The sequence below is a fragment of the Pygoscelis adeliae genome, unplaced genomic scaffold, assembly GCF_000699105.1.
Source record: "Pygoscelis adeliae isolate BGI_AS28 unplaced genomic scaffold, ASM69910v1 Scaffold265, whole genome shotgun sequence".
NCBI lineage: Eukaryota > Metazoa > Chordata > Aves > Sphenisciformes > Spheniscidae > Pygoscelis > Pygoscelis adeliae.
In genome coordinates this window covers 577,735-602,658 of record NW_008824810.1, presented here as the reverse complement: position 1 = coordinate 602,658, position 24,924 = coordinate 577,735, and the positions used below count along the sequence as shown (strand labels likewise).

The window sequence follows — 24,924 nt, the reverse complement described above, 5'->3', positions numbered from 1 at the left end:
GAGAGAGTTATCCTCAAATATCTTTGCTGAAAAAACTTTTCAGCTAAGTCAAATACTGACGTTCAGAGCAGGGGGAGATGTCTGTTTGTCTATGCATCGTTCTTTAGGCAAAACAAGCTACTGCAATGTAAAACAAAAAAATCTGTGTAGAAATATTTCAGAAGTCACCCAATTTCAAAAATGCAACCATGTAAATTGAATAACACAGCTAGACTTATTTTCCTTGTAATGAACTCCTGCTATGATCTGCAGTGTAGTTCCAAGTTTTGTGTGGACCATATCTGGAAAACGGAGACACAGCTACTTATCAGGAGGCTTTGTGCTAATGATCAGGTCTACAAAACCCGAAGAAGCAAAAGGACTTCCTGAGCTGTGGTGTTTTTCTGTTTCTGATAACAAGTTGTTGATCAGACTGTTAGCAGACAGATTTTTCCTCCCACACATCTTCATTTTAGTTGATGGTTGACCATTTTTGCAGAGGTCTCTGCCAAGAATACAGCTTATATATGCAGCATTAAAGAGAAATGGTGGAAAAATTGTGTCTTTGAATAATTATAGAAGATTTGACAGGTAGTAAAGGACTTGAGGGAACTCTGAATGCTGCTTCAAGAAGGCTTTTAAGGAGGTACAATGGTAGGGACAGTTGAGGGAGGACAGTCACAGAAAACAGGGCTAGGACTGTAAAAAAAAAAAAAAAAAAAAAAAATTCTTCAGTAGTTTTATTTGTCCTGTAGGATGACAGTCTTTAATTCTTCTGCTTCTGTGGAAGTGGAAGAGAAATGTGAATGTTTATCAGATGTGGTTTGGAGTGCATTACAGATTTGTCATCTGAATTATGAGATAGTGAAGATTTTTGCCCCCCCGCCCCCAGTGCTTGCGAGTTCTCTGTTTATGGAAGAAAGCCCTGCCAGGGCTGCTCTATTTATAAACCTTTGTAAGCAGAAGCTTAAACAGTTACTTGAGTAAGGCTCGTGGTAACTGTTAAATGTTTTAATAATCAGCCTTCTGAAGTTTTTTGACTTAAAATTGAGTCAAGCAGCAAACTCAGGGGTTATGGTTAGTCATATGAAAAATACTGAGACTTTATTGAACAGTACTCAAAGACAAGACAGCTAAAGAAAAGACAAGTGAAATATTCAAAGCTGATTCTTAGGCACTGTCAGCATTTCAGTCATCTTGCCTGAATGTAAGGCTTATAAGCAGTATCTAAAATTAGAACTTCTAATTATGATGACATACAAAAATAATGACTTAAGACTGGGTGAATTAAAAGTTCAATTAAAATGTCTTTTTTGAGGTATGCCTATGTGCTTATTCATTGTATTAATTTTGTCCAATAGTGATTATTTAAATCATTGCCACTCTGAAGAGTGCACTTAAAAGACCGTGCTGGCATGTTCCATGTACATGAGTTCCGTAATTTGTGTCATAAGTACTTGGCCTAAAAGTAAAAAAACCACCTATTTTCTTTCACATCATTAACTGACAGCCCTAGAAACTGAATGTAAGTGGTTTTTGGTAAGTGATTGTGTAATGTTGCTTTTCTTGTGTCACCTCACCAGCTGAGAAGTCCTTCTAGACAAGTTTTGCCTTTGGCAGAAACTGTACAAAGCTATTGACTTCCACTGGTTGTGGAGATAGATGACGCTGATTAGGAATTAAGGAGTAGCTCTCTTGATAGATGCAAGAGAGGAGAATCCAGTTTACTGCTAATTCTGCAACAAAATCATTAGGAACAGGAATTTTAAACACGGATGGTAGCAGAGCTGATTTGAAGAACGTACAGAGAATGCTGAAGGACTTTGTTTTCATATGGTCCGTGCTCAGAACAGAGCTTCCCTTTAGCTTTTAATAATATTAGTATTGGACCATGATATTGCCAAAAAAGGTGCCAAAGCTGCTCTTTTTTGTGTCATGGATGCTCAGACTGTGGATATAACTGTCCACCTGCTCTTCATGCTGCTGTCCTTATCAACCCATCTCTTTTCCTCTTTATTTTTTTTGTCATAGCTCCTTGTTACTTTATTATCTGCAATTACGCTCCTTGATCTGAAACCTTCACAATCTAACTTTTCTTACCGTGCTGTAAATACTAATTTGGATTTCTTCGCTTTTATTTAAATACAAGGTCTCCTTTGCCTGTGTGGCTTTAGTTTGTGCTGTTAAAATGATTCACGACACTGTGGGTCACTGTTCAGATATTTAACCCAGTGAGACAATGAGATACTGCCGTGTGTTACTTTGCCCTCATTTCCTGGTTGGAGGGTGAAGATGGCTGGAGATGCATCTACTTTGAGATTTGACATGGAGTATTTCTTCTGGTCTTTGCTATGGAAGGCTTATCGATTGCTAAATATCAGTCTGTTCCCCAGCAGAGCTGCATTCCCTGTTTTTGTAGCTACAAAAATATAAACCAAAAAGGTTTAAAGCAAGTTCAGAGTGTCCAAACAGACACCCAAAACACTCTTTTTGTGAAAGAAAGGACGGAATTAGTGAGTCTTCATGTCATTTCCTATAGGAAAGGCAAATGTCATTGTGTTGAGATCCTGGAAACATTAAGATGTGGCCTTGTCAGATAGTCTAACATTCTGTTTCAGATTCAAAGCCTCATGAAGTCAGGAGGCTTTCTTTTGTTACAGTAGTGGTTTTTGGATCAGGTATAAGTATTTGGTGACTAGGCTATATCTTCCCTATAGAAGAAGAAAGTCTTCCTTCAAGGCTCATATTAACTAGGAACAAATGTTTAATGCAGACAAAGCTGTTTTATGTCGTTGTGCTAATAGTATATAGTATATCCACAAATTCACCTTTGAACCCTGGTCTCCTATACTCTATGTCGTTACTCTGTATGTTGAAATGATCCCTGCCCAAAGCGTAAACCACGTTCTGCCGTTGTTTGGAAATAACAGACGCTGGAATCAGTTTTGACAGATAGAGGTCATCATAGGGTATGCATTACGCGTGTTGTTAGCAAAAAATAACATTTTTTGAATCTATGCATGAAACTGAGGGTCATTCAGTGCCGTTCATAAATGCAGAGCTGCTGTAAGGAACCCAAGTGGTTTACATGTTCTCATCATTTAATATATAATGGGTATTCTAACTTATCATGTACTCTGTAATGCTAAATGTAACCTTCTTCCTTGACTCATAACTATGAGATTAAATACTCAAATGCATGGTATGGTTTATGAAAGGTTTTATTTTTCTGTAATGTAGCCAAGTTGGTGCTTTGTAAACCCTGACTCCAGCATGCTTTCTGCTTTTCTCATGAGCTATAATTTAGATCATCAATTTGTGTTAGGTCTGTGACCCAGAGCTTGGCTGTGAAGACTTTTCTAGGAATCTGGGGGTTTTCCTGGTTTTCAAATGAAGTAAATTTCAGCTATTTATTGGTGGAATAACTGGGTCAGTTTGCTTTTTGATTTCAAGGTTGGAAACTGCCAGGCTGGTTTTGCATCTTTAAATGAGGAAGTTTCCTGACAAAAGCTTTCAGCCATGTGGAAAACTGAGCTCATGGAAGCCAATGGGATTTTTGCCATTAATTATAATAATGCATGGCTGAAATACTGACCTTGTCCTTTGTGTTAGAATTTTATCTGCTTTTGAACATATCTGGCACAAAAATGTTATTCATGAATATGTTTCCAGAAGTTTTCTGCAGTTGTCAGATACTCTCAGTACTGCAGCTATGTACATCGTGTCTCTAATGCTTATTGTATTTTAGTCATTAATGCATAATGCTTCTGTACTGTTTCTATCACAAATAATCCATAATTACACTTAAACATTTCAGGTTTCTGTAACGTACTGCTTTTTCTTGTCTGCATTATTATATTACAGCAAGTACTCAGGATTCTTAATGAGTATATTTGTGATGAATCCATGTGCCAATTAAGAATGAAATTTCAAGATAGACAAGGAAAATATTCTAGATCTTGTCTGTCTGAACTTCAGTAAAGCAGTTGGTGTACTGCCTCAGAGGAATTGATCAGTTATGAGAGGAGGCTAAAAGAACTTGGCTCGTTTAGCCTAGCAAAATGAAGGTTAAAAGGGGTATGATTGCTCTCTATAACTACGTTATGAAAATAAATGCAGACAAGGAAAAGAACTATTCAGACTGCTGCCTCTAGGTGAATGTAAGTTGTCCATGACCTAATTTACACTGGAAAGCAGAAGATTCTAAATGCTCAGAGAATAAAGTTCTAAAATGGAACAGTAGGAACAAACAAATTAGTTTTAGGATAAGCTTGCTAAACAGCTGAAAGATTGTATGAGCTGTTTCCTGTGATAACGATGGATGGGACTTGATCCGTCGCACCCCAGTGTACTTTGTGTAGGTTAGGAGGTGAAGGACTGACCAGATTCCGTCCAATTAAATGTACACCATCTCAGTGTTAATCTGCTAAACTGTTTCTGAGCTACTACTATCAAATCTGTAATTATGTGGTGAAAAGAAAGTTGAATATTCTGTTTGGAGCTTTTTGACTCTTAACCTCAGTTTATTAACTTTTTTGTACCCTGTTTATTTCTTCCATGCTTAATGGTGATATAAGGGAAGTTCTGTGATTTATCCATGGAAAAATAGCTATTCCAGAATAGTATGTGCTTGTTTCTGATTGATTCAAAGATTTCGTTTAGTCTTTTGTTCCTGGAAAAAAGATTTTTTAAAAATGTTTAAAATCATGTAACAGGGACAGGTCCTGTTGATAATATTTTCATACAACGAGGAAAACACATTAGTTGCACATTCACTGTTTTTATATCTGTGATCAGTACAGGCTGTCTACACATGTCTGGTATTGCTGATATTGGAATGAACATATTCTCTGTGACTCAGATACTCCTGTTGTTGGAGAGTGAATTTACCTTCAGTTGTTGTACTTCGAGGTACAAATTACTTTTCAGAATCTGAGTCAAATCTAACGTGTGCTTGAATAATAGCACCAGAAAATAATTTCCCTTATTTATACATGCATCTTTGATCAAGGGCCTTGGAGCTAGCATACAGTATCATTACTGAAGTGGGTGAACGAAAGTAATAGAGTAATTAATGAAATCACAATGTTGTTCTGTATTATTGCAATGCATCCTTTTTATTCCAGATGCTGGTTTATGTAGGTCTGGTGATAGTGCGTATACATTGTGCTAGGCAGTGTGTATTCATAGCAACAACGCTGAGCACAAAGAACTCCCAAGTAGACCAAAGACAACAATTGGATAAAAGTCGGTAGTAAAATTACAGTAGAAGAATAAGATTTGTTGGTCACCACAGTAGAGAGCGGCTGTAGCACGTCAGTGCTGTAGTTGTCACAGTTTCTGTAGGCATTATGGCAAAGAAGTTTGAAGAAGGGATCTGAAGCAAGATAATGAACGTTAAGACTAAGACCCTAACCTGAAAGCCTATTTAAATGAATAGGATTATTTCTAGTTATGTCAAGAGGTGTTAGATCAAATTTTCCAAAATTGTATCTGCCAAGGGAATTTTATAATCAAAATTGCTGTGGGATTTTACAGAATTAAGCATATTGAATTATACACAAGTACTCTAGGCATGATATGTTTTAACATTATTACTTCTGTGTTACCTTTTGAATAATTCTGCTTGTTGACACAGCATGATTTTTTCCCCATGTTCTCTTGGCCTGGTTTTCAGAGATGCCAATAACTGCCAGTGAAATAGAAATAAAAAGTCATTTTACATGTGTTTATGGTTAAAAATTTCAGAAGTATAGTACCTTTAGAAAAACTCAGGATTTGCGCTGAAAAGTGCATGAGACTATTTATTGATTATCTTCTGATGAGATCAATACAAAGGTGTTGTTTTAAGTATATTGTATCTGACACTAAAAATGTGGTAAACTAAATCACCTGATAGGTTTTCATAATTCTTTGTGCATTTGTTTTGACTTCCCAGTATGTCTCGAAGATGAGTGCATGCTTACGGTTTGTTCATCACATATGCAGAGTTATCATTTATATTGTGATGAGGAAGTTCCCTTGCATTAGGACAAAGTTGTCAGCTTTGAGTAGATACTTGTATGCAGCAGTGCTTCTATTTGCCACGCAATAGATGCAACGTTTGTTGATGCTGAATCAGTATTTGAAAGCATGACAGCCTTCAGTTGAGAAATAAAGTGAAGTCTAGTATTTACCTAGGTGGAATAATGGCTTACTAATAATTAGGTGCTCATTTTAAGTATGCCAGATAACTTGAAGAAATAGTAAAAGTCATGGTGTCATTTGGGTTGAGTAACGTAAGAGCTGTTATTACTTTGCTTAACGTTTCATCAGCACTTTGGATTAGTATTTATTCCTAAATACAAAGAGTAGTAATTATTGAAGGTGATCTCTTTCATGTTTCATACAGTTTAGAGGAGATCATGAATATTTGTATTTCTTGCCACCTAAATTACAGTAGTGATCTTGCAACAGAAATAGGTCTTTTGTAGGCCTGCTGATCCTTTGTTGTTAGAATTACGTTAATCATGACTCTCCAGCAAGAAACTGGTTAAATATGGCAGCCCAGCTACCTTCACTTTGCATGCTTTCACTTTTATTTGTGTTTGTTAATATACATTCTTACAAAATCTTATTTAACCAAAAACTTTCCAGTCAAGATTATAAATGGATATGCCCACTTAATTGTAGCAATTTTTAACATCTCGTGTGCAGTTAAAACCAGGGAAATTATTATATGACGTTTTACTTAAAGATAGAGGGAGAGTAATTAAAAATAGATCTGTTCTGTTAAAATGATGCCCTCCTTGGCAGTATAAAGAGTGGAAAAAATGCTTTTCTAAAAGCTTTTAAGTCTTTACTGTGTTTGTTATGGAGTGGGTGGTACTTCACTTGATTTCAAGTACTCTTGTAATATCACAGCACGCTCTTTTAGTGCAATATGCTAGCTGCCCGTAATGCTTTAAGTGCTTTTTAAAAAATGCCATTATATTTATAAGAACATGGAGTTACAGTACCCACAGTTTTCTCTTCCGGCTGAAATCGCGTCCCCGGCTCCCCATTTGACACATGCTTGTGGAGGGTTCTTGAGCTGTAGTTATAAACAGTGATTTAGTTCTTTGTACAGGCAGAGAGACTAATCTTTGGGGAAAATATTTTGTGTCTCAAGAAGTGGATTGCTCCCTTTAAAAAAAAAAAAAAAATCAGAGATCAGCTGTCTAGATGCAGCCAGTATTGATGTGGAAGGACTAGTGTGCAGCTAGAGTTCTTGTCTTGAAAATGAAACCTTAAATTAATCCAGACTTTGCTACGTGTATCCAAAAATATTGTCAAAACCTGAAAATCTAACAAAAAAAAAAGAAAGTCTTATGAGAAGCCTAGAAAGATTGTCATCCGTACTCTTTTGGACATGTTCGCATCAGCAGTAGGCTTTTTGGTAATACTGATCTAAAGCTGATGAGATTATCTGTATTGGTGTCTTTAATACTAGTTCATCACAATTTTTGCCTTGAACTACAAAGATGGCCTTAATATTTGAACCTTATGCAGAGCCAGGGGTGCACGTGTAGAGGAAAGAGCTTCTATAGACATGAAATCAACTTTACCCCAAGAAGAAGGGAGGACAAAGATGTTTTTTCAAAGTAGTTCTTTTCTATTGGGTTGTACGTGGTATAGTACTAAGGTGCCTTAGTGCCTGTAGTCAGGTACATATTAAAGACGTAGTGTCTCTTTGTTGATTGATTGCTTTTGTGGTCTTCAGATTTTATAAATTGTCATTAACTAAAAATAGATGCTGACTTACGTTTTGTTTGTTTCTTTTGTTTGTTTGTTCAGGTTTACCAAAAATGCAAGTGATCCGAAACTACAACGGAATACCACAGCCAGCAACACAAGATGGTCCACCATTGCATATCCAGATTGGGGACACTATTGAACTCATTAGAGGAGATGCACATAGCTTATTTTGGCAGGTACTGTATCATTTAGCAAATGGCTATATTCCATTAGCTCCAGATACTAAATTCTTATTTATATATTGGTCTTGGAATTTTTTTCCTTTTTGAACAACAAAATAATATCTTTGTGTTTTACCCAAAATAAATGTCTAAAACTTCTTCTTTTTACTTTTCAAGTGCGAGTAGTTCCTATATTGTGTAAAGCTTTATTCTTGCAACCTTAGAGTAAAAGTCCCAGTGAATAAATCTGCAAGAACATGGCATTGGTAGCAATCCTTCCAGTGAAATTATAGGAGTGAAGGAGAGCGTTTGGCACATAAACAGCAAAGTCCTGTGAATTTTCAGCCACTGTTCCTCTTTACATAGCCGAACTAAAAGCTATATTGGCAAAACCCAGTTACGAATATTAGATTTATAGGGGAGAGAAATAGCTCTGCAAAACAGAACCACACCTAAACTTCTTGATGACCTCTCAAGTCAGTTAAGGACAGGTTTTTTTATGTACATGGGAAAAGTATATTCTATGGATGGCAAAACTCACGTGATTGACATCACTACTACTGTTACTGAAATTTCTTTTTAATTGAGACCTATAAACAGATTCAAAATGCTGTCTTGCATTCACTTTAAAGATAAATGCATTAAAGCATGTCTCATTTTTCTTGATTCTTAATTGTTCGTACTAGAATCCTATGTACTACTGATATTATTGGATAAATGGAAATAGAGGTAAATAGAAGAACTTTCAGGATATTAATAGAACAACAACTGGGAAGCATCTGTTGTTGTCTTGAATTGTCGTTCCCGTGTTTGTCTTTGTGATTTTCTTTTTTCTTTGAGGCTATAAGAAGTTAATCAATATAATTATAAAAACTGCTTGGTCTGTTACATGAGTTAGGTCATATGTGGGGTTGTTTGTTTTTTTTGCTGGCTTCAGTTAGGATTGAATCTTCTCCAAACTCTCCAGGACTGAATCAGTGAACTCTGTTCCTATGTCACTGCATCATCCTGAACAACATTTAACTGGGGGAAGTCATAAACAATAGCATTGCTTTATCTATTTAAAAATATGTAAATAACTGTAACACCCCCAAACCAAACAAACGCACACACCCCACACACCAAACCTGTTGTTAGCAGACCATAGATATTTCACATCACTAAAACCAAATTTTTTCAAACGTTGGCAGATTTTGGCCTATATAGTTTTATATGTAGGGCTTGGTTCTGCAAGGTCTTGAGTTCTGATCCAGAGAAGCATTTAAGCACTCTCTTGATTTGGGACTGGCTAGAAGGTAATCATCGGACTAATACACACTTAGTACAAACCAGAATTATTGGCACCTTGTGGGACTGATTCTATTGCTGTGTTCATACACATCCATCAACTCAGTCTACTGGAATTTGTCTTAGATGTTATTTGTACCTACCACACTAAAGAATTTAGCTAGAATCTCGCTGTGTTTAACTAGCAGAAACTGGAAAGTGCGTGAGGCTTTTTCGCCAGAAGCCTTAGTAATAGATTTGAATCTTAATGGAAGTTGTCATCTCCATTAGCATCATTCAGGAAATTTTTTTTTTTCCTCACAAGCTGTTTTGTCACAGACTGCTTAATGCAGATTTCCATAAGTCTTGTAATGACATCTGCATTTTAAAATGCATATTAAGAAAAAAACTTGCAAAACACAACTTGTATTAAAATCTGTAAGCTTTATTTGAGAGGTGTTTTAGAGTAATTTACAGCTGACCTGCAAGACTTAATATCAGAATGGATTTTTAAGTCAACCGTTGCTCAGTTTAGAAATTCAAGTGCTTGTAATAGATAAGCATGTGTGGTTTAAGTATAATTTTTTCATTCTTTACAGTATATGAAATAAACACCACAAGTTACTAAGCAATGCTTAAAGCTATAGCTTAAATACGATCAAATGTGTTTTGATAGACACAAAAATTCTACTAAGTTAATGTTTGAATGATCATATAGTGATTATTATGGTAAGTTCTGTAGTAGTTCAAGACCATATACACATACGAATCTACCTGTTCGCAGTCTGGAAAACAGAAGTATGGGGTTTTTTCTTTATGAAACAGCAAATACTTTTCTGAGAGGCAAACTGAGCAATCACAGAGACAATAAGACGGCTGGGATAAGCATTTCTGAATTCCATGAATTTGCCTTCTGCCTCTTCACTGGTGTCGTCCAAAACCTAAGCTTTCTTCAAAGAGAATGGGTAATATAAGGGGGGTTGATACTGTCGCAAGTTATTTTACTCTCCTCAGTAAACACGTGGCTGCATATAGAGAGAAGGGTGGTCTTACGCTGATACTCACGCATCCCCTTGTGCACAACTACTTCTCCTTGCTCAGTCAAGGTGAAAGACTAGAAGAGCCATGCTGCTTGCCTAGCTGGTGCTCGGCTGGCATCACTTGCAGAATGAAATAAGAAAAGGGAGAGGGGCTGGGGCGGGGAGAGAGGAGAAAACTTAGCGTTTTAAATGGAAATTTCAGACCCCTTAACCAGAGCACTGCTGGTTGTTTCAGCTGTAGTAGTGCAGCTTTGAAGTAGTCAGATTTTTATTATAGATGTGAATATTTCTCTCCTCGTCTCAGTTTGGTTTGAGTAAATTGGTACCTGCTTAACCTGAGGGTAGGCTTTCAGGGGTGCCGCAATGCCTACCATAAGATATAATGTAATTCTAGTTTTACAGGTTTGCATTGCAATTACCTGCCATCCTCAGGCAATCGTGTTTCGCAACTATGCCGAAAGAATACAGATATTTGCTGGACTGATTCTTTCCTTTTTCAAAACCAGCTTTTCTTTGATGCCGATTAAACCCATATCAGGTAATAGCTATTACAGATGTACTTTCTAATGCTTCAGTAGTTAGCGGTCCTGCTGTAAACAGCCAAAAGGCATTAAGTATATTGTAAATATACTTACGATAGAAAATTAAAGCACTGGGGAGGCAGCACTGTAAAAGTGCCTTTTTTTTCCTTTTGGTTTGTAATTTGATTTGTAATTTTTCATCTGTCGCCTTCCTCTCTTCAGAACACTTTGCAGTAAACAAAATTAAAGTGGGTGAAGGACATGATAATTTATAAATTTTAGCTATCCGGGAGTTCTAGTTCTGTGCACGTCCAATGAAGTTAATGGGCATTGCATAGCTAAGTAGCAGGCAGCGGTCTGGAAATTTAGAGCAAATGTGTCAAATGGCTTCAGAAAGTCTCCCTCATTAAAACAGGTACAAGAGTCGTGAAACAGCCTCTAGTCTTGCTGAGACTGTCGTTAAAAGCAATAGACTGAAGGGCTTCATTGGCCCTTATGAATATGTATGCACACGTACACACATATACATGTAATATATATTTTAATATATAATAATTTAGAAATACAATGTAATAGTATATACATAATATAAATCTTAAAACTAGTTCTGTCCAGTCCTCTGCTTCTGCTTTTATAATGACCATAAGCCATTACAGGGCAGCGTTCAAGGGAAATGCTTACTCATCAGACAATAAGCAATTAGCAAGCAGGAAACAAAGTAGAAAGAAATTATTAGTAGAAGTGAAGTATGGTGGCATAATAATTTTGTTGCTGTTAATGATTTGATGGATAGATCTTAGATTTTGAAATCATCATCTGACAACAGGTCATGGTTTTGTGTATGAATGACACCGAGCCTTGACGAATTGAGCTAGGATTTCTAAAGTAAACCAAATAACCTAGTCTCCTAAGGACATTATCAGATTATTCATAGGAGCTTATTATCGGCAGAGCATTTTAAAAGTGAGCTGTTTCCTTCAGCAATGTGTAATAGATCAAACCCTGTTCTGTTTAAGGATTTGCTTGTATTTAACTAACAAAGCCATCTGCAGTTATCTCATGTGAAGCTTGTCTTCAGAAGACAAAGCCTTTCTTGGGTTGTCTCGGTGCTTGTTACATTCATGGTATTGCTCAGAATGCAAAGGCAAAGTTGTGTACTGGTCACAGTACTTGGGGATATTTGTGTGATGAGAGAGTCTATCCATGGGACTTCTCTACTGCTGCTTTCACTTTGGTCTTGGTGTACTGTCCATAGAACGCATGCTTCACTTCTAGCCTCTCCTAGCCCGACGGAGCGACACATCTGTGTCCCACAGCTGCACAGAACAGCATCTTCCAACAAGTGGTGACATCTGAGGACATTGTAGGATTGTTGCTTGGGCGGAGAGTATTTCTTAATGCTGTACCTCTCATAGAAGTCTGTCCACTGATGTAGTTTCTCACCACTTCATTTCTGTGATTCTATGATTTCAATGAATGTTCAGTGTCCTCCAGATGATCCATTTTTTGCTGCAAGTGCCGTTGACTTGTTATCTACAGAATACTTTAAGTGAAAGTGCACATATATGTTACAATACAGCCTATGGATTGCAGTTCAGTTTCCTTATTCTGAATGTGTATACATTATGTCTGCCTGCATTGCGATAATGATTTAATCAGTACAGACCACAGCTAATCTCATGATCTTTGCTGCTCTGCCGGGTTTTTAAGCTGTGATACGTATCACTGTGTACTGCTAGCAGTATCTAAGCCAGGTAATACAGCGCTGGCTCTACGTCATACTGTCCCATGGTCTGGTCTTTCTGCACATGCTACAGTTTCTTCAGTGGCTGTAATGTGTCTTCATTTTTTTATTTTTACTTGAGGTCATAGAACATCTCAGGGTGGTATAATTCGGTGCAGATTGAGGCATTTAAATGTCTGCAAATCAAAGCTAGCTTTTATTCTAGCTTTCGGGGTGTGCAAATACATTTCTGGAAAAACAGTAAGAGATCCAGACTGTATTTCTGACTTGCAGGGAGGAAGCACTGCAAACATTATGAAACGCTATTGGACATTTGAAATGGTGTCCCTTTTGGCACTTTCAGAAGGTAACACAGGGATCTGTCCCTGAGCTCATCAGATTTTGATCCTTGGCTGCTTTCTAGTTGTGGACATATGTTGCATGATGTGTCATCTTGTTCAGCTTCTTTCACTTTATATACATGTTTCTTATGAATAGCAATGGTATGTGGGCACATCCAAAACTACTGTTCAGTTGTGCTCCTTCAAATGCTTTTTCTCATTAATATATTTTATTTAGTGGCTGGTCTTATTGACTGTGATATCACTTGCTATTCAGGTAAGAGTAGTATTGTAATTAAGTATCACTTACATGAGAGACTGTGTCAGAGCTCTGCTTACAAGTTAAGTCTGTACTTCAGAGGGATTCATGTTTTGGGAGTAAATAGAATATGTGGATGCAAAAGGTAACCTGTATTCAAGCAGATACTGGGAGAAGAGGGCAAGGGAGCTTTGCTAACACAGCTTCAGATCTCTATAACATTGTCACTTGCTTGCGCATAATTCTTTTTTAAATATCATCGCTATTCAGGGCATTATAGCTTAAATACTGCTTAACTGCTTTTCTCTCGCCTCTGCACTTCTCTGTATATTTGGTAAAGATGGCCGTTACTGGGGTCACTGTCTGTGTGTGATAAATTGCATAACGATCTCTGAAATCGCTGAATTCTGTTTTGTGTGGTGGTGTTAGGGTACTGTAACACTAGATGTGTAATTGAAACAAAATGAACTAAACCCCCAAAGAAATTCCATGTCTGTTTCTGAAGCATTTTTTCCCCTTTTAATTTTTTATGTTGCAGGTATGCCATCAAAAATAAAGAATAAATGAAATTTTCAAGATTACAGTGCTTGTAAAGTACTCATTCTTAACCTCATTGCTAAATGCTGATAGTATATTATGTTTACAGTCAGTATCTTAAATTTCATGGAGGTTAGGCATTTATGTGCTTTTCAGAAAACTGTTAAATGAAAACATTTGTTTGCCAAAATATGCATTTTGATGCCTTCATTTTATGTATCTGTGTTTAGAAATTTTAGCTATGTGCTCTGTTCTGCTCTGAAAAATGTGGTCAGGATGGTCACAGCCAAATGTTTTTACTAGGACTAGAAAGGTGTTTTTATTCTGCTGTTCTATCTGGCTGAGGGGGCGTTCTTCAGGGGAGCTTGGTGGTGAATTGTGAACTGCTGAGACATGGCTCTGTGATGATCAAGTCACTTTTGGCCCTTAGAAGCCCAGAGTAAATTGGTGGTCCTGCAACTTTGGGGCAGCAGTTGTGTTGCATAAAAGGCTCGGTTTAGGCTGTGCTGGATGCATTTCTGCAGCTGGTCTCCCAGTTGTGTGGGCGCATCTACAACATGTTGTGAATATATCATAGACAGAGAGTTAATCTTTAATCCTGTTAATATTCTCGTACCCACCTGGTTTCCAATGATTTGCGTCACTTATGGCAATGCTTAGCTATAGAACTTTGTATCTGAATTGGCTGATGGATTATTAGCCCTAAGGTCCCACTGGAGTTAGCGTGATTTCTCAGGTGCTGCAACTGCCGCTGCATGGTGGTGTAGTCATTTTGGGGATCTGTCATGTTGCAGTGTGGCAGCTCTCACCAGCGTGATGCCAACTGAGGAGGAAGTAACTTGAAAGGAGATAATTAACGTTAATGAAGATACCAGACACTGGCAGACATTGACAGAACTGGGAATCACAACCCAGGCTCCGAGCTGCATTCTTGCATCTCATCTCTCAGAGCTCTCAGGTGTATCAGCTATAATTATTAATTATATAAATTAAAAAAAAACCCCAAACCAACAAAACCCACACAACTGTTGAGTGACACTTTATTAGAACAGCATTTTATTTTAAAGACTCTTTGATGTACTCTTATTGCCCTAAATCCCTGTGCATGTGTTGTTATTAATGATTAATTGCCATTATGTCTCAAAAATGGAAAATTCTGGGTTTTTTTTCTAGGGCAGAAATCTAACAACAGGAGAGCTTGGATTCTTCCCAAGTGATGCAGTAAAGCCTAGCCCATGTGTAAGTACAATTGTTTAATTCTGTTTGTCATCTTACAGAAAAACTGCCTAGTTCATACCATCGCTTTATTAATCTTACCTTACAAAAATCATATTGTTTCTCGTTCCTTTGTGTTTTCACGGTATGTTCAATATTGCATAAAATATAGCATTCTAATACTTTTGGTTATCTGATGTAAATAGGAAATGTCAAGAAAACATGTTTGAGAAGCAGATTTAGCTTTTGGGAATATTAATACATTGAACTGTCCAAAGAGTTTCCAGATTATAGAACAAACACATTTTATGTGAAAGCGCACTTTCTTCCTTCCCCAGCGGTAAGGTGGGAATGCTGTGGTTCTAATCTATTCCCCAGTCACTTTGGGTTAGAGAGAGGGATTACACCATAAGTAGTGAGTTTAAAAATGTGTGAGAGTAAAACTAATATAAAACTTTGAATTCAGACTGCTCGATAACTTTTCTCTTCGCTGTAGGTTCTTACCTGCCTTTATTTCGCACAAGGATGTTCTCAATCTAGAAAAGTTCAGGATAACAATAAGAAAAATTAGTTTATAATATGTACTCATGAGTTTTGTATACAGACGTGATGATGCATTGATATACTGTACGCTTGTTCCTTTATTCTCTGTCCTCTGTAACACTGTGCATCAGATTACTATATGTTCCATTGATGTAAACCCATAAAACCAGTGGGGAATCATATTCCTTACTTTGCTTTAAGACAGCTTTAACTTCTTTTAACTCGATTCACAACAGTTTGACTTATTAATAGACTTGCTGTCATTACAGCAATCAAGATCTGCCACTTAAATGGTTTGTAAGTAGGTGGAATCAGCTGTTAGTGGCTGCATTTTGATATGCTTTTAAGGCTTATGTTGTGCCTTAGTTTCTAAAGCAAATACACATGTGATCCTAAAGAATATAAATACATTCGTGTATCTTGAGACATCTTTAGTGCCCTATATTTTCAGAATTTTGATGCACAGAATATTTGTCGGTACAAGGTATGTTAGATTGGGTGAGAGAACAGATCTGGAATAAAGGTGAAAATGTTACGTGAACTTAGCTTTCTTCCCTCCACCCCTTGCTTATGGCAGAAGCTGTGGATTTCCCGTGCCGTGGTGTCACTCTCCTGGACACAGGCAGTACCTGCTGTGTGTTGGCGTTAGGGTCTTGGAGCCACCCAGTCAGTCGTCATATGGTATCATTGGCAGCAACTGCAGCAACACTTTAGGGACCACCACTACACTTTAAAGCGGAGGAAGCAGGATATCCAAAGTTAGGAAAAACACTGCTGGGGTGTGGTGAAGATTGCTTTCTAGTGATAAAGCTTTCTGCTAAATTCGGAAATAGACTATTTAGAGAAGTATTGAAAATAATACAGTTTTGCAGAATGAATAAATATTATTCATGAAATGTTACCAACCGGTGTCATGATCAGAACAAAACGATAAATAGATGCTTTACCACTGTTAACTTGGAAGGATAAAGTATAAACATCTTATTATGATAAATGATGCAGTTAAAGATACTGAAACATCAATCAGGTTTTAAACATGCTATAACTTTTACTGTTATTATTAAGTCTAACAGCCTTTACAACCAGGTGATATAAAAATGCCCAGAAACAGCATAAAATACATACATCAAAAGACTTTAGGAATGAATATTGAATGAAAAACTGCTGAGCTCCAGAATATCTATATTCCAGACTTTTCACAGATGTACCTATAAACAATTTTTTCCTCTTTGCAGTAAGTAGTATATGTCAGCAGACATTTTCTGCACCATATGAGTAATATCTGGTTCTTCCTAGCTTTCTTCCAGTTTTCTCATTTCTATAGAGGCATTGGATACTTAGCACAGTATGAGCCAAGAGCTTCTGGAATAACATTTGATTTCACTGTATTTCATGACAATGAACAACACTTGTTTTATATATATATATATATCTGTCCATTCAAAATTAATGAAAAGGACTACTCATCTGTTGTTTAACTGCTCTGAAGGATGGACTTAAACCATTTGTGAATTTTTATGTCCTTTCCAACATAGTAGGACTACTCGACAAATTAAGAATGGTTTGGTTTTTTAATTATTCTTTCTTCTCCTGCTGCTGATAGAATGCATGTTACTTAATTAGTCTTATGGGGGATAATACAAATCATTAAAGGTGCAATTCTTCTGTAGATGAAACGTATTATTGAAATATCTCGCAGCATGTAAAGACTCTAAGTGCCTAGCTGGCCTTGAAGTGTCTCATTTGGTCGCTTCACTAAAACATTTCTCACAGGAATTCTTTGTCAGCATATTCATAATCTGTTAACTTTTTTCCGAGTCTCGCCGTTAGTAGCAGAGGTGCCCGAGTAACACCGTCAGTAGCTGTAGGGATATGAAGGGCCACTGCTGCTGCCAGGGGTAGTACCTGGCTGTGTCAGGCCCCCTACACTTCAAGGGACTTTGCGTACCACCAGCACTACAAATGCTACTATGTGAGAGCCCTTTGTCTACACTATTTGGGAGTAATGCACGTTTCCTTTTTCTCTCTCAAGAACTAGACTAACTTAATGACTGGATAGATTTACTGCTGTGCAAGCTGAACAAGTGACCCTGGTTTTATCACAGAGAACTTTAATGTGTTCCACACTAGTGTCTGCTTTGTTATTTAGAAAAAATGTAAGTTTTGGGCTGTCCTGTAAAATTCAGAATTTTATCATAAAAATCTTGGGTTGAGAGGCATTCGAGTAAGTGGTTATGTATTTAGTTCGAGTGACCGTTGTGTCAAAGGCAGTAAGCAGAGCTTTGTGAACTCTGCAAATTTTGGTTCATGGAAATGAATCTTAACAGTGCAGGGATGGAAGTTACATCTTAAGTAAATTTCAAGTTAGCCAAAACCCTATCCTATCACAAAAACCTGAGCAAACTCTTGTTTACTTCTGTGGAGAAAGAGAAGTTAGGAGAGATACTAATTTAATTCCTAATCCAAAGTTTTTTGCAAACTTTCTCAATAAAAAAATGTTCTGAAGTTATCTAAGAAAATACTTAGCCAGTGTTTTAAGTGAAGCGTTTGGAGTAAGTGCATTATATAACTCTAGTGTTGAGGCTTCTTAGCATGAAGACGAGAGCCTTAAAATGGTGAAATTGTAACAATTCTTACTTTTTAAAATAATTTAGTAATTTTGCATTCCATAACTGTGCTTTTTTGAGGAGGTTGCAAGATGTTACCAACACAAGTGGTTGTAAATATCATCCTCAACTCATACCGTCTGTGTCATCTGGTTTACAATATCCTCGTTCAATAATCACTTCATAGCTTCCTATTCTGCTTTTTTCCATGCAAAAGCTGCCTGTTACTACCTCATCAATACTGCTAGAATGTACTATAGCATTTTGGACAGGTTAACACAAAAACTTTTAATTACTTGACTCTTGCAACTTGAACTGCAGAATACTCTGATTAAATATGCAGGGAGGTGGGGTTTTTGTGTTGGTTTTTTTTTTGTTTGTTTGGGTTTTTTTCTGTTTTGTTTTTTGGGGGCTTTTTTATCCCACCACTGGAGTTTATTTCTAGGTCAGGTCTAGAGACTTGATAGAGATCTCGGTTGATACCTGCGGTCAAGTTAGTGGGAGCTGTAATTGATTTCAATTAATTTAAGTTTGTAGGCCTGTATAATAATATCTTCCTGAGTTGATGTGTCTTTGGAAGTCTCTGTTGAAGACATTCCATATATCATAAATAAAAAAATGTGAGAAGAATGTTACTGTAATTTTTTCCCTATTAGATTCCAGAAAATAATAAAACATTCTTTGGTTTTATTGGAATGTAAAAAAGAAATAATTTGCTTATCTAAGAATATATGACATTAGGTTATAAGTCTACAAGATATATGCTAAACTTCCACTAAAATCAATTTTTCAGCACTTCACAAGTTTCACACGTTGTTTTGGAAGACTAGGGTAATACCGAAGTATCATACACCAGTGGGGGACGGTCAAGATGAAATGCTGATTTTCATGGGGATTGCTGTACTGTGCATCTTGTACATGTATAAATGTTATCTATGCATTTGTTTATGTATACATGTAACATCCATTTTGCAAACTTACTGTAGTTTGCTTAATTTTTTTAAATTGAATTTGAGACTCAAATTCCATGCTTCTTAAAAACTAGTACAAGAGTTAACCAAGTCAAATACAAAGGTGTGAATGATGTCATACAATACAAGCTATGGATTGTCCTCAACTCTTTCAGAAGATTATGTACTATATTTCCTAGGAGACAGTCTTTCTAAGGCCATACATGAAATGAATTTTATACATGTTACTGTAAATGTGTTGCACATTTTAATAATACTTTTCAACAATATGTAGCACTGGGCTATTTTATATATGAAATTGGAATGTAGGCACTGTCAAAACCTTCTAACAGTTCTATTAAGTAAAAAAATCTGTCATAGCAGCAAAGAGTTAAAATATTCTGTACTACTTTCAGAATGGTATTTATTATAACTTCCTTCAAAAGAAAATAGACTTGCAGACTAATTAGATCGTCTGTTTCTTTTAACTTGTTTCATCTGGATATTGACAATTAGATCAATGCTATCTAATTTGTGTTGATTAGAAAAAAAATCTTGATCCTCATTCTCTTGTATCGTTTCATGTCCTAGGTTCCTAAACCAGTAGACTACTCTTCACAACTGTGGTGAGTCCCTGTCTAGTCTTACAAGAATCTCTTTGAAAGAAGCAGTCATAGAAAGACAACTGTGTTTATTACAATTTAATTTATATCGGTTTAACCTTTCTAGCCTTCTGAAGAAGGCGTTGTGTAATGGTTTGGGAAAGCAACACCATGCATTGCCTAAAAGCATTTCTGATATAATAAAGTGCTTAATGATTTTGACATTTTGTTTACAAGTCTGTAGCTGTGCAGCCTTATTCCCAGAGGTCTGAATCATAAGAGCTTAGTATAATATGGAGCGTGCAAGTAGATCTTACATGTTAAGTGAATAAAGAGAAGGAATAATGTTAAATACATCGTCTTGTGAATAATTTGGCATTTCCTTTTTTTAAGAAAAAAAGGACTGTAGAGATATAAAAGGACAATGTATCAAAACTGCAACCACTGCTGGTCTGGGGCTTATGTAGTGTGTGAATGCTTTACTGGAATTCAGCTCACCTCTAGAAAAGACATGGTGATTATGAGAGAACAGAATAAGCGTCGCTTGTGTTCTTTCATGGGGTTTATGCTTTGTCATTTAGACGTGAGTTCTGATTTCCTCTAGTTTGCCAAAAGCGAAATCAGAATCAGATCTAAACGAATATTGATTTATGTTTAATGTTTAAAATTGGTATTTTAAATTAAATTCTAACAGTTGCTCTATTTATAATTTTGTTAGAAGAAAGCATATCGTTGGGGTCAGTCTTTATCGTCTAAGGATTTGTAATACTTAGCTGAAAAATGACTTTAGGCTGAAACTTGCTGTAAAAAGTCATGTATTTTGTGATAAACTTCAAAATGCATGTTCCCTGGTGTGTTTCATAAAATAACTATTTTTTTATTTAAAGCTCCCATCTAATTGGTAGTGATGTATTAGTATGAAATTTTACATAGTAGTGATCTGTGGTGTTGACTGTCTGTAGACTACTTTCTAAAATGGTAAAATAAGCATCTTTTCCCTGGAAGCTACGTCACTTTCCTCTCCTCAATTAACAGTTTAACCTCTAGTTTTGCGAATAAATGTCTGCTGACAGCCTCTCATGAACTCCCACCCAAACCAGCAAGGCACAGCAAGGGCACAAATCTGCTTACGCAGTCAGGCTGCAGAATCGGCGACTTCCTTGTCTTAGCTCTCAACTCTTGGCATCAGCTCTTTCAAATTTGGACATACTAGGATGATTTTTTTTTTTCTCTTGTGGATGTTTAGTTTATCCATTACACTTTAGCCTTTAGAGGTTATGATTAATTATGAAACCAAATAAAATAGTGTGTTTGTATAAATACCAAATTTTTGTATAGGTCTTTTTTTGACCTCTTATACTACTGTTGGCTGATTCTCCACTCTGTTGAGATAAATCCCACTAGAACTCAGGGAGGTTCAAAGGTTCAGGACCACTGTTTTATTGTTTCACTTGCAACACATGATTCAGAAGAATGTTTGGTTTTATGAGCTATTCAAGCCAGTAGTCATTCAGCTAATGCTCAGGCTCGAGCACTTTCCTTAACAGGCATTGTATTCAACGTGTGCACAAGTACTTTTCTAATTAAGAATTTCCCCCACCCCCCATGCGGAGTTTTTTCACGCTTTATTCTTCGTTCAAAGATCTGGAAGTGTGGTATTCAGTTGCAACTGATATATTTTTAGGTCCCCATCATATGCAGAATATTGGGACTTTGCATTGCATATTTGATAGACCTTTTTTTGTAGCTTTGAAAAAATCATAGGCAATTTTTATTGTTCTCTGTTACAGGTTTGCAGGAGCAATGGAAAGATTGCAAGCAGAGAGTGAACTTATTAACAGAGTAAATAGCACTTACCTGGTGCGGCACAGGACCAAAGAGTCAGGAGAATATGCAATTAGTATTAAGTAAGTGGAATAAGATCTCCTACAGAAAGTTTTCATGTTCTCATTTATCCTTAGATAGTATTTGAAATAATTAAGGAAAACAAAATCTTGTTTCAATTTATATAATCATACACAGCCTTTAAGAGAGTCAGTATAGGAAAACTGAAGTTGCTGACAAAAATACCCAGGGTTTATAGTAGGAAGTTAGCAATGGTTTTGTAATGCTGGTGTAGCAAAGGGGTCTACAAAAATGATGGTCTAGTATATTGGGTAAGAGTAAGCCAGTGTTTGGACTGTGATGGCATCTGCTTCTCTGAAGTGAATAAGAATGTTTCATTGACTTCAGTGAGAACTTGTCGAAGCCCTTTGCATCTCAGACGTTTCAGTAAAATGTGGGTTCATAAATTCTGTGGATGCACATGATTGTGAGGGTCTTGCTTTCGTGTTGTTTATCAACATGGATATAAAAGTAAGAAATATATGGGAATTCCCAGTTAGAATGAGCAGTTAGTTGTGACTTTTTTTCTTGAATACAGATTACCTCTTCAGCTGTACTTTAATAAATATATTTGGTTAATTAGACTTCAACTTTGTTTTGGCACAGATATACATTTTGTCTTAAGAATTTATTCGTGTGGTGTTATTGGGGCATGCCCTCAGGTAATTATTGATTGTGTCTGATTAAAAACACATTTATATTCATAAGTTATTCATTGCCCACAGGTACAATAATGAAGTGAAACACATCAAGATTTTAACAAGAGATGGCTTTTTCCACATTGCAGAAAATAGAAAATTTAAAAATTTAATGGTAAGCATTGATTAGGTTTTTAACAATGTGCGATCTTCTATGTAGCTGTTGCTGTTAGTGAGAGCTGCTTTGGTTTGTGAAATTACAGAAGGCTGTGAGAGATTTGAATTGTGTCCATACCTGCTAATAGGATAATTTTTTTACTTGTATGGTTTATTCTCTAAGTGATGGTAGTATGTGCTTAAAACTACATATTTATATTTAGGACTGGACCGTGTCCCTTGCAGTTATGTGGAAGAGAGGAGGAATTTGAATCCCATGCATCAGCCCGCTATGGAGTTAGGCTGAATCTTGAAAAGAGAATTTGATGTCTTTGGAAATCTTTCTCTATATAGTAATGATCCCTAAAAGTAGCTAGGTGAAGGTTCCTTCCCAGCATATGTACATGTGCACTGCTGAACATAAGGATGCCTATCGATGTGTAAGTTCAGAGGGAGAAGGATATAAGGTGCCGCTGTGTCAGGGAGCCCAGAAAAACTCGGGAGAGGCTGGCCTTCCTGGTCCTGGTGCACCAGGCAAAGAAGTGCAGCTAGAGAATGGGGCTGTCGAAACTGCTCATAGCTCAGAAATCCTTGTTGCAATAATAGTCATCTGGAGTCAATACCAACTAGTCCAAATTAAAGCAACTGTGTGGCTACTTCACGCTCTGTGGCGGCAAACCACTCACTGGCAAACTATAGTAATAACACACAAAACATAGGCTCTCTGACTAACTTTGACTCCAACTATAGGCATAGTTCATCCCCAGAAATAAGAGTTTGGTGTTATAACTGCCCAGATCAGTGAGTTTTCAATGTTATGTCAGAGTCATCTTGTACTGGGAAGAAATTCCTTCTTTTGAACTTTAATTTGAAAGAATTTCTTGACAGCTCATTTTGCTCAGACAAGACTCATAAATACAAGGTGTCTGAATAAATTACCTTAGTACATTTGTAAAATTTTACTGCTTAAGTATTTTCTGATGCATTGTTAAAGGAAGCTCGTTCAATATATTATGTTTAGTGCAATCAATTGGATTAAAACTTACGCTGCAGCCTTCATGCATATCCAAGTACTCTAAAATAATAAATAAAAATGAAGGACAATGCAAAACAGGAGTAGGGAGAGAAGCTTTAAAGCTGGGAAGCATTAGAAATTAAAATAATTTAACCACTGATACTCTGTAAAGCGAGAGCATCCTACAAGTAGTAAAAAATCAAGCAGAAATCTATGCTTTGCCTGACCCTGATTGAAATAAGTGCTCATTAGAATGGGAAGAACATAAATTTCCTGATGAAGAATGCACCATGCTGTTTCTGCACCCTAATGTCTTCATTTGACACATAGAAACCAGTGAAGTGTTTAGTGTTAGGGCTGGGGACACTGGGATCTTATCATTGGTAGCACCAGAAACCATGGCGTTCCTCATATGCACGAAGGAGGTGGCTACTTGGTCTGCAAACACTACAATTGGTTCACTGGGAACTGATGAGAACACGAGTGCTCTCAGGATCCTGACCAAGCACGTGAGCCGGAGTCGCGTGCTGCCAGATACCTCCTCATGGCAATGATGCAGTTTAATGCACTGGTGCAGGTCTCAAAATAGAGCTGAATGATCAGGGAGATAAGTACAGGACACAAACTTGGATAAAAAAGAAACAAAAAGAATATGCATTGCGTCAAAGAATTGAGAGGACAAAAGAGATTTCTAGTGTAAAGGCCTCATCGCTACCAATTTAGCCTTGCTGAATTCAATTAGGAAAAAGTCATTTCATAACGCAGTTTTAGGGTATTATGAAGTCTGCCCTTGAGAGTTGAATAGACAAGTGATAGTGTAAGTACTGTTTGCATATGCTGTGGAACAACTGCTTTGTTCTGGGTAGATGCAAGAGAAAAAGTAACAGTCTGGAAGAAGAGAGGAACAAAAGTAGTCTGAGTAGAACTGGGAACAGGTGAGAGACAAAGCCAGCAGCCATGGAAACCTAAAGTAGTGATCTGCAGCGACACAGTTTCTGTACTACTTTGAAGGTAACAAAAGTAGAACAAACTCTTGTACATCGTTTTCACAGTACATTTGAAAAACTTTCACACGAGTAATTAAAACGTGCTGAGTGTGTAAAGCAGGCCGAGGTGCAGCGAAAGGTCGGCTCTGCTGCTGATGCGAATCATGGTACTGTGACAGACTCCTGAGGAGCCCCATCCACGCTGGCAGGGGCTACTTACCCTACTTACCTCTTACCTGTTTGTAAGCTTGCTACTGTGATTTGTGCAATGAGTGTTTTAGAGGCCAGTTGTTTGTCGACTGTTTTCATGGAAGAATGGTATTAAAAACTAAGCTTTTAAAAGCAACTGAATCTTTGTGACCCAGGGTAAATTTTTTTTCCTCAGTTTGGAACCATTTTACTTATTTTGACAACAAATAAAATCTGTCCAGTGAAACTTCTTACTGTCTTTACCAAACAGCATAATTCTTACAGACTTATGTGGTGCAAAAGGTAAAAAAAGTTTCATACTAATTATTTTTGCGTTTATCCAGAAATCCTACTTTGAATGGTCCGTACTTACAAATCTCTGTTGCCTTGGTAATTTGAATGTCTGGGTACTCGGTGGTGATATGTGACAGAAAATTTGGTTGCTGACATCGTAGCTTGCGTGCTGTGCTGATACCAGACAACAAAGCCCAAACAGTTCTTATTCTCTCTGGCCTTTCTGCTTACTTGGAGTGCCTG

The 24,924-nt window shown here is 36.9% G+C and overlaps 1 protein-coding gene across 1 annotated transcript in view; it reads left to right on the top strand.

Annotated features, from left to right (window-relative positions):
* VAV3 (vav 3 guanine nucleotide exchange factor) overlaps positions 1-24,924 on the top strand; it is a 138,993-nt gene that overhangs the window by 99,599 nt on the left and 14,470 nt on the right. The window contains exons 19-23 of the mRNA XM_009324219.1: positions 7,795-7,931; positions 14,777-14,842; positions 19,509-19,543; positions 21,310-21,426; positions 22,129-22,216. Of these exons, the coding sequence (XP_009322494.1) occupies positions 7,795-7,931; positions 14,777-14,842; positions 19,509-19,543; positions 21,310-21,426; positions 22,129-22,216 (443 nt within the window). The remainder of the gene's footprint in view (positions 1-7,794; positions 7,932-14,776; positions 14,843-19,508; positions 19,544-21,309; positions 21,427-22,128; positions 22,217-24,924) is intronic.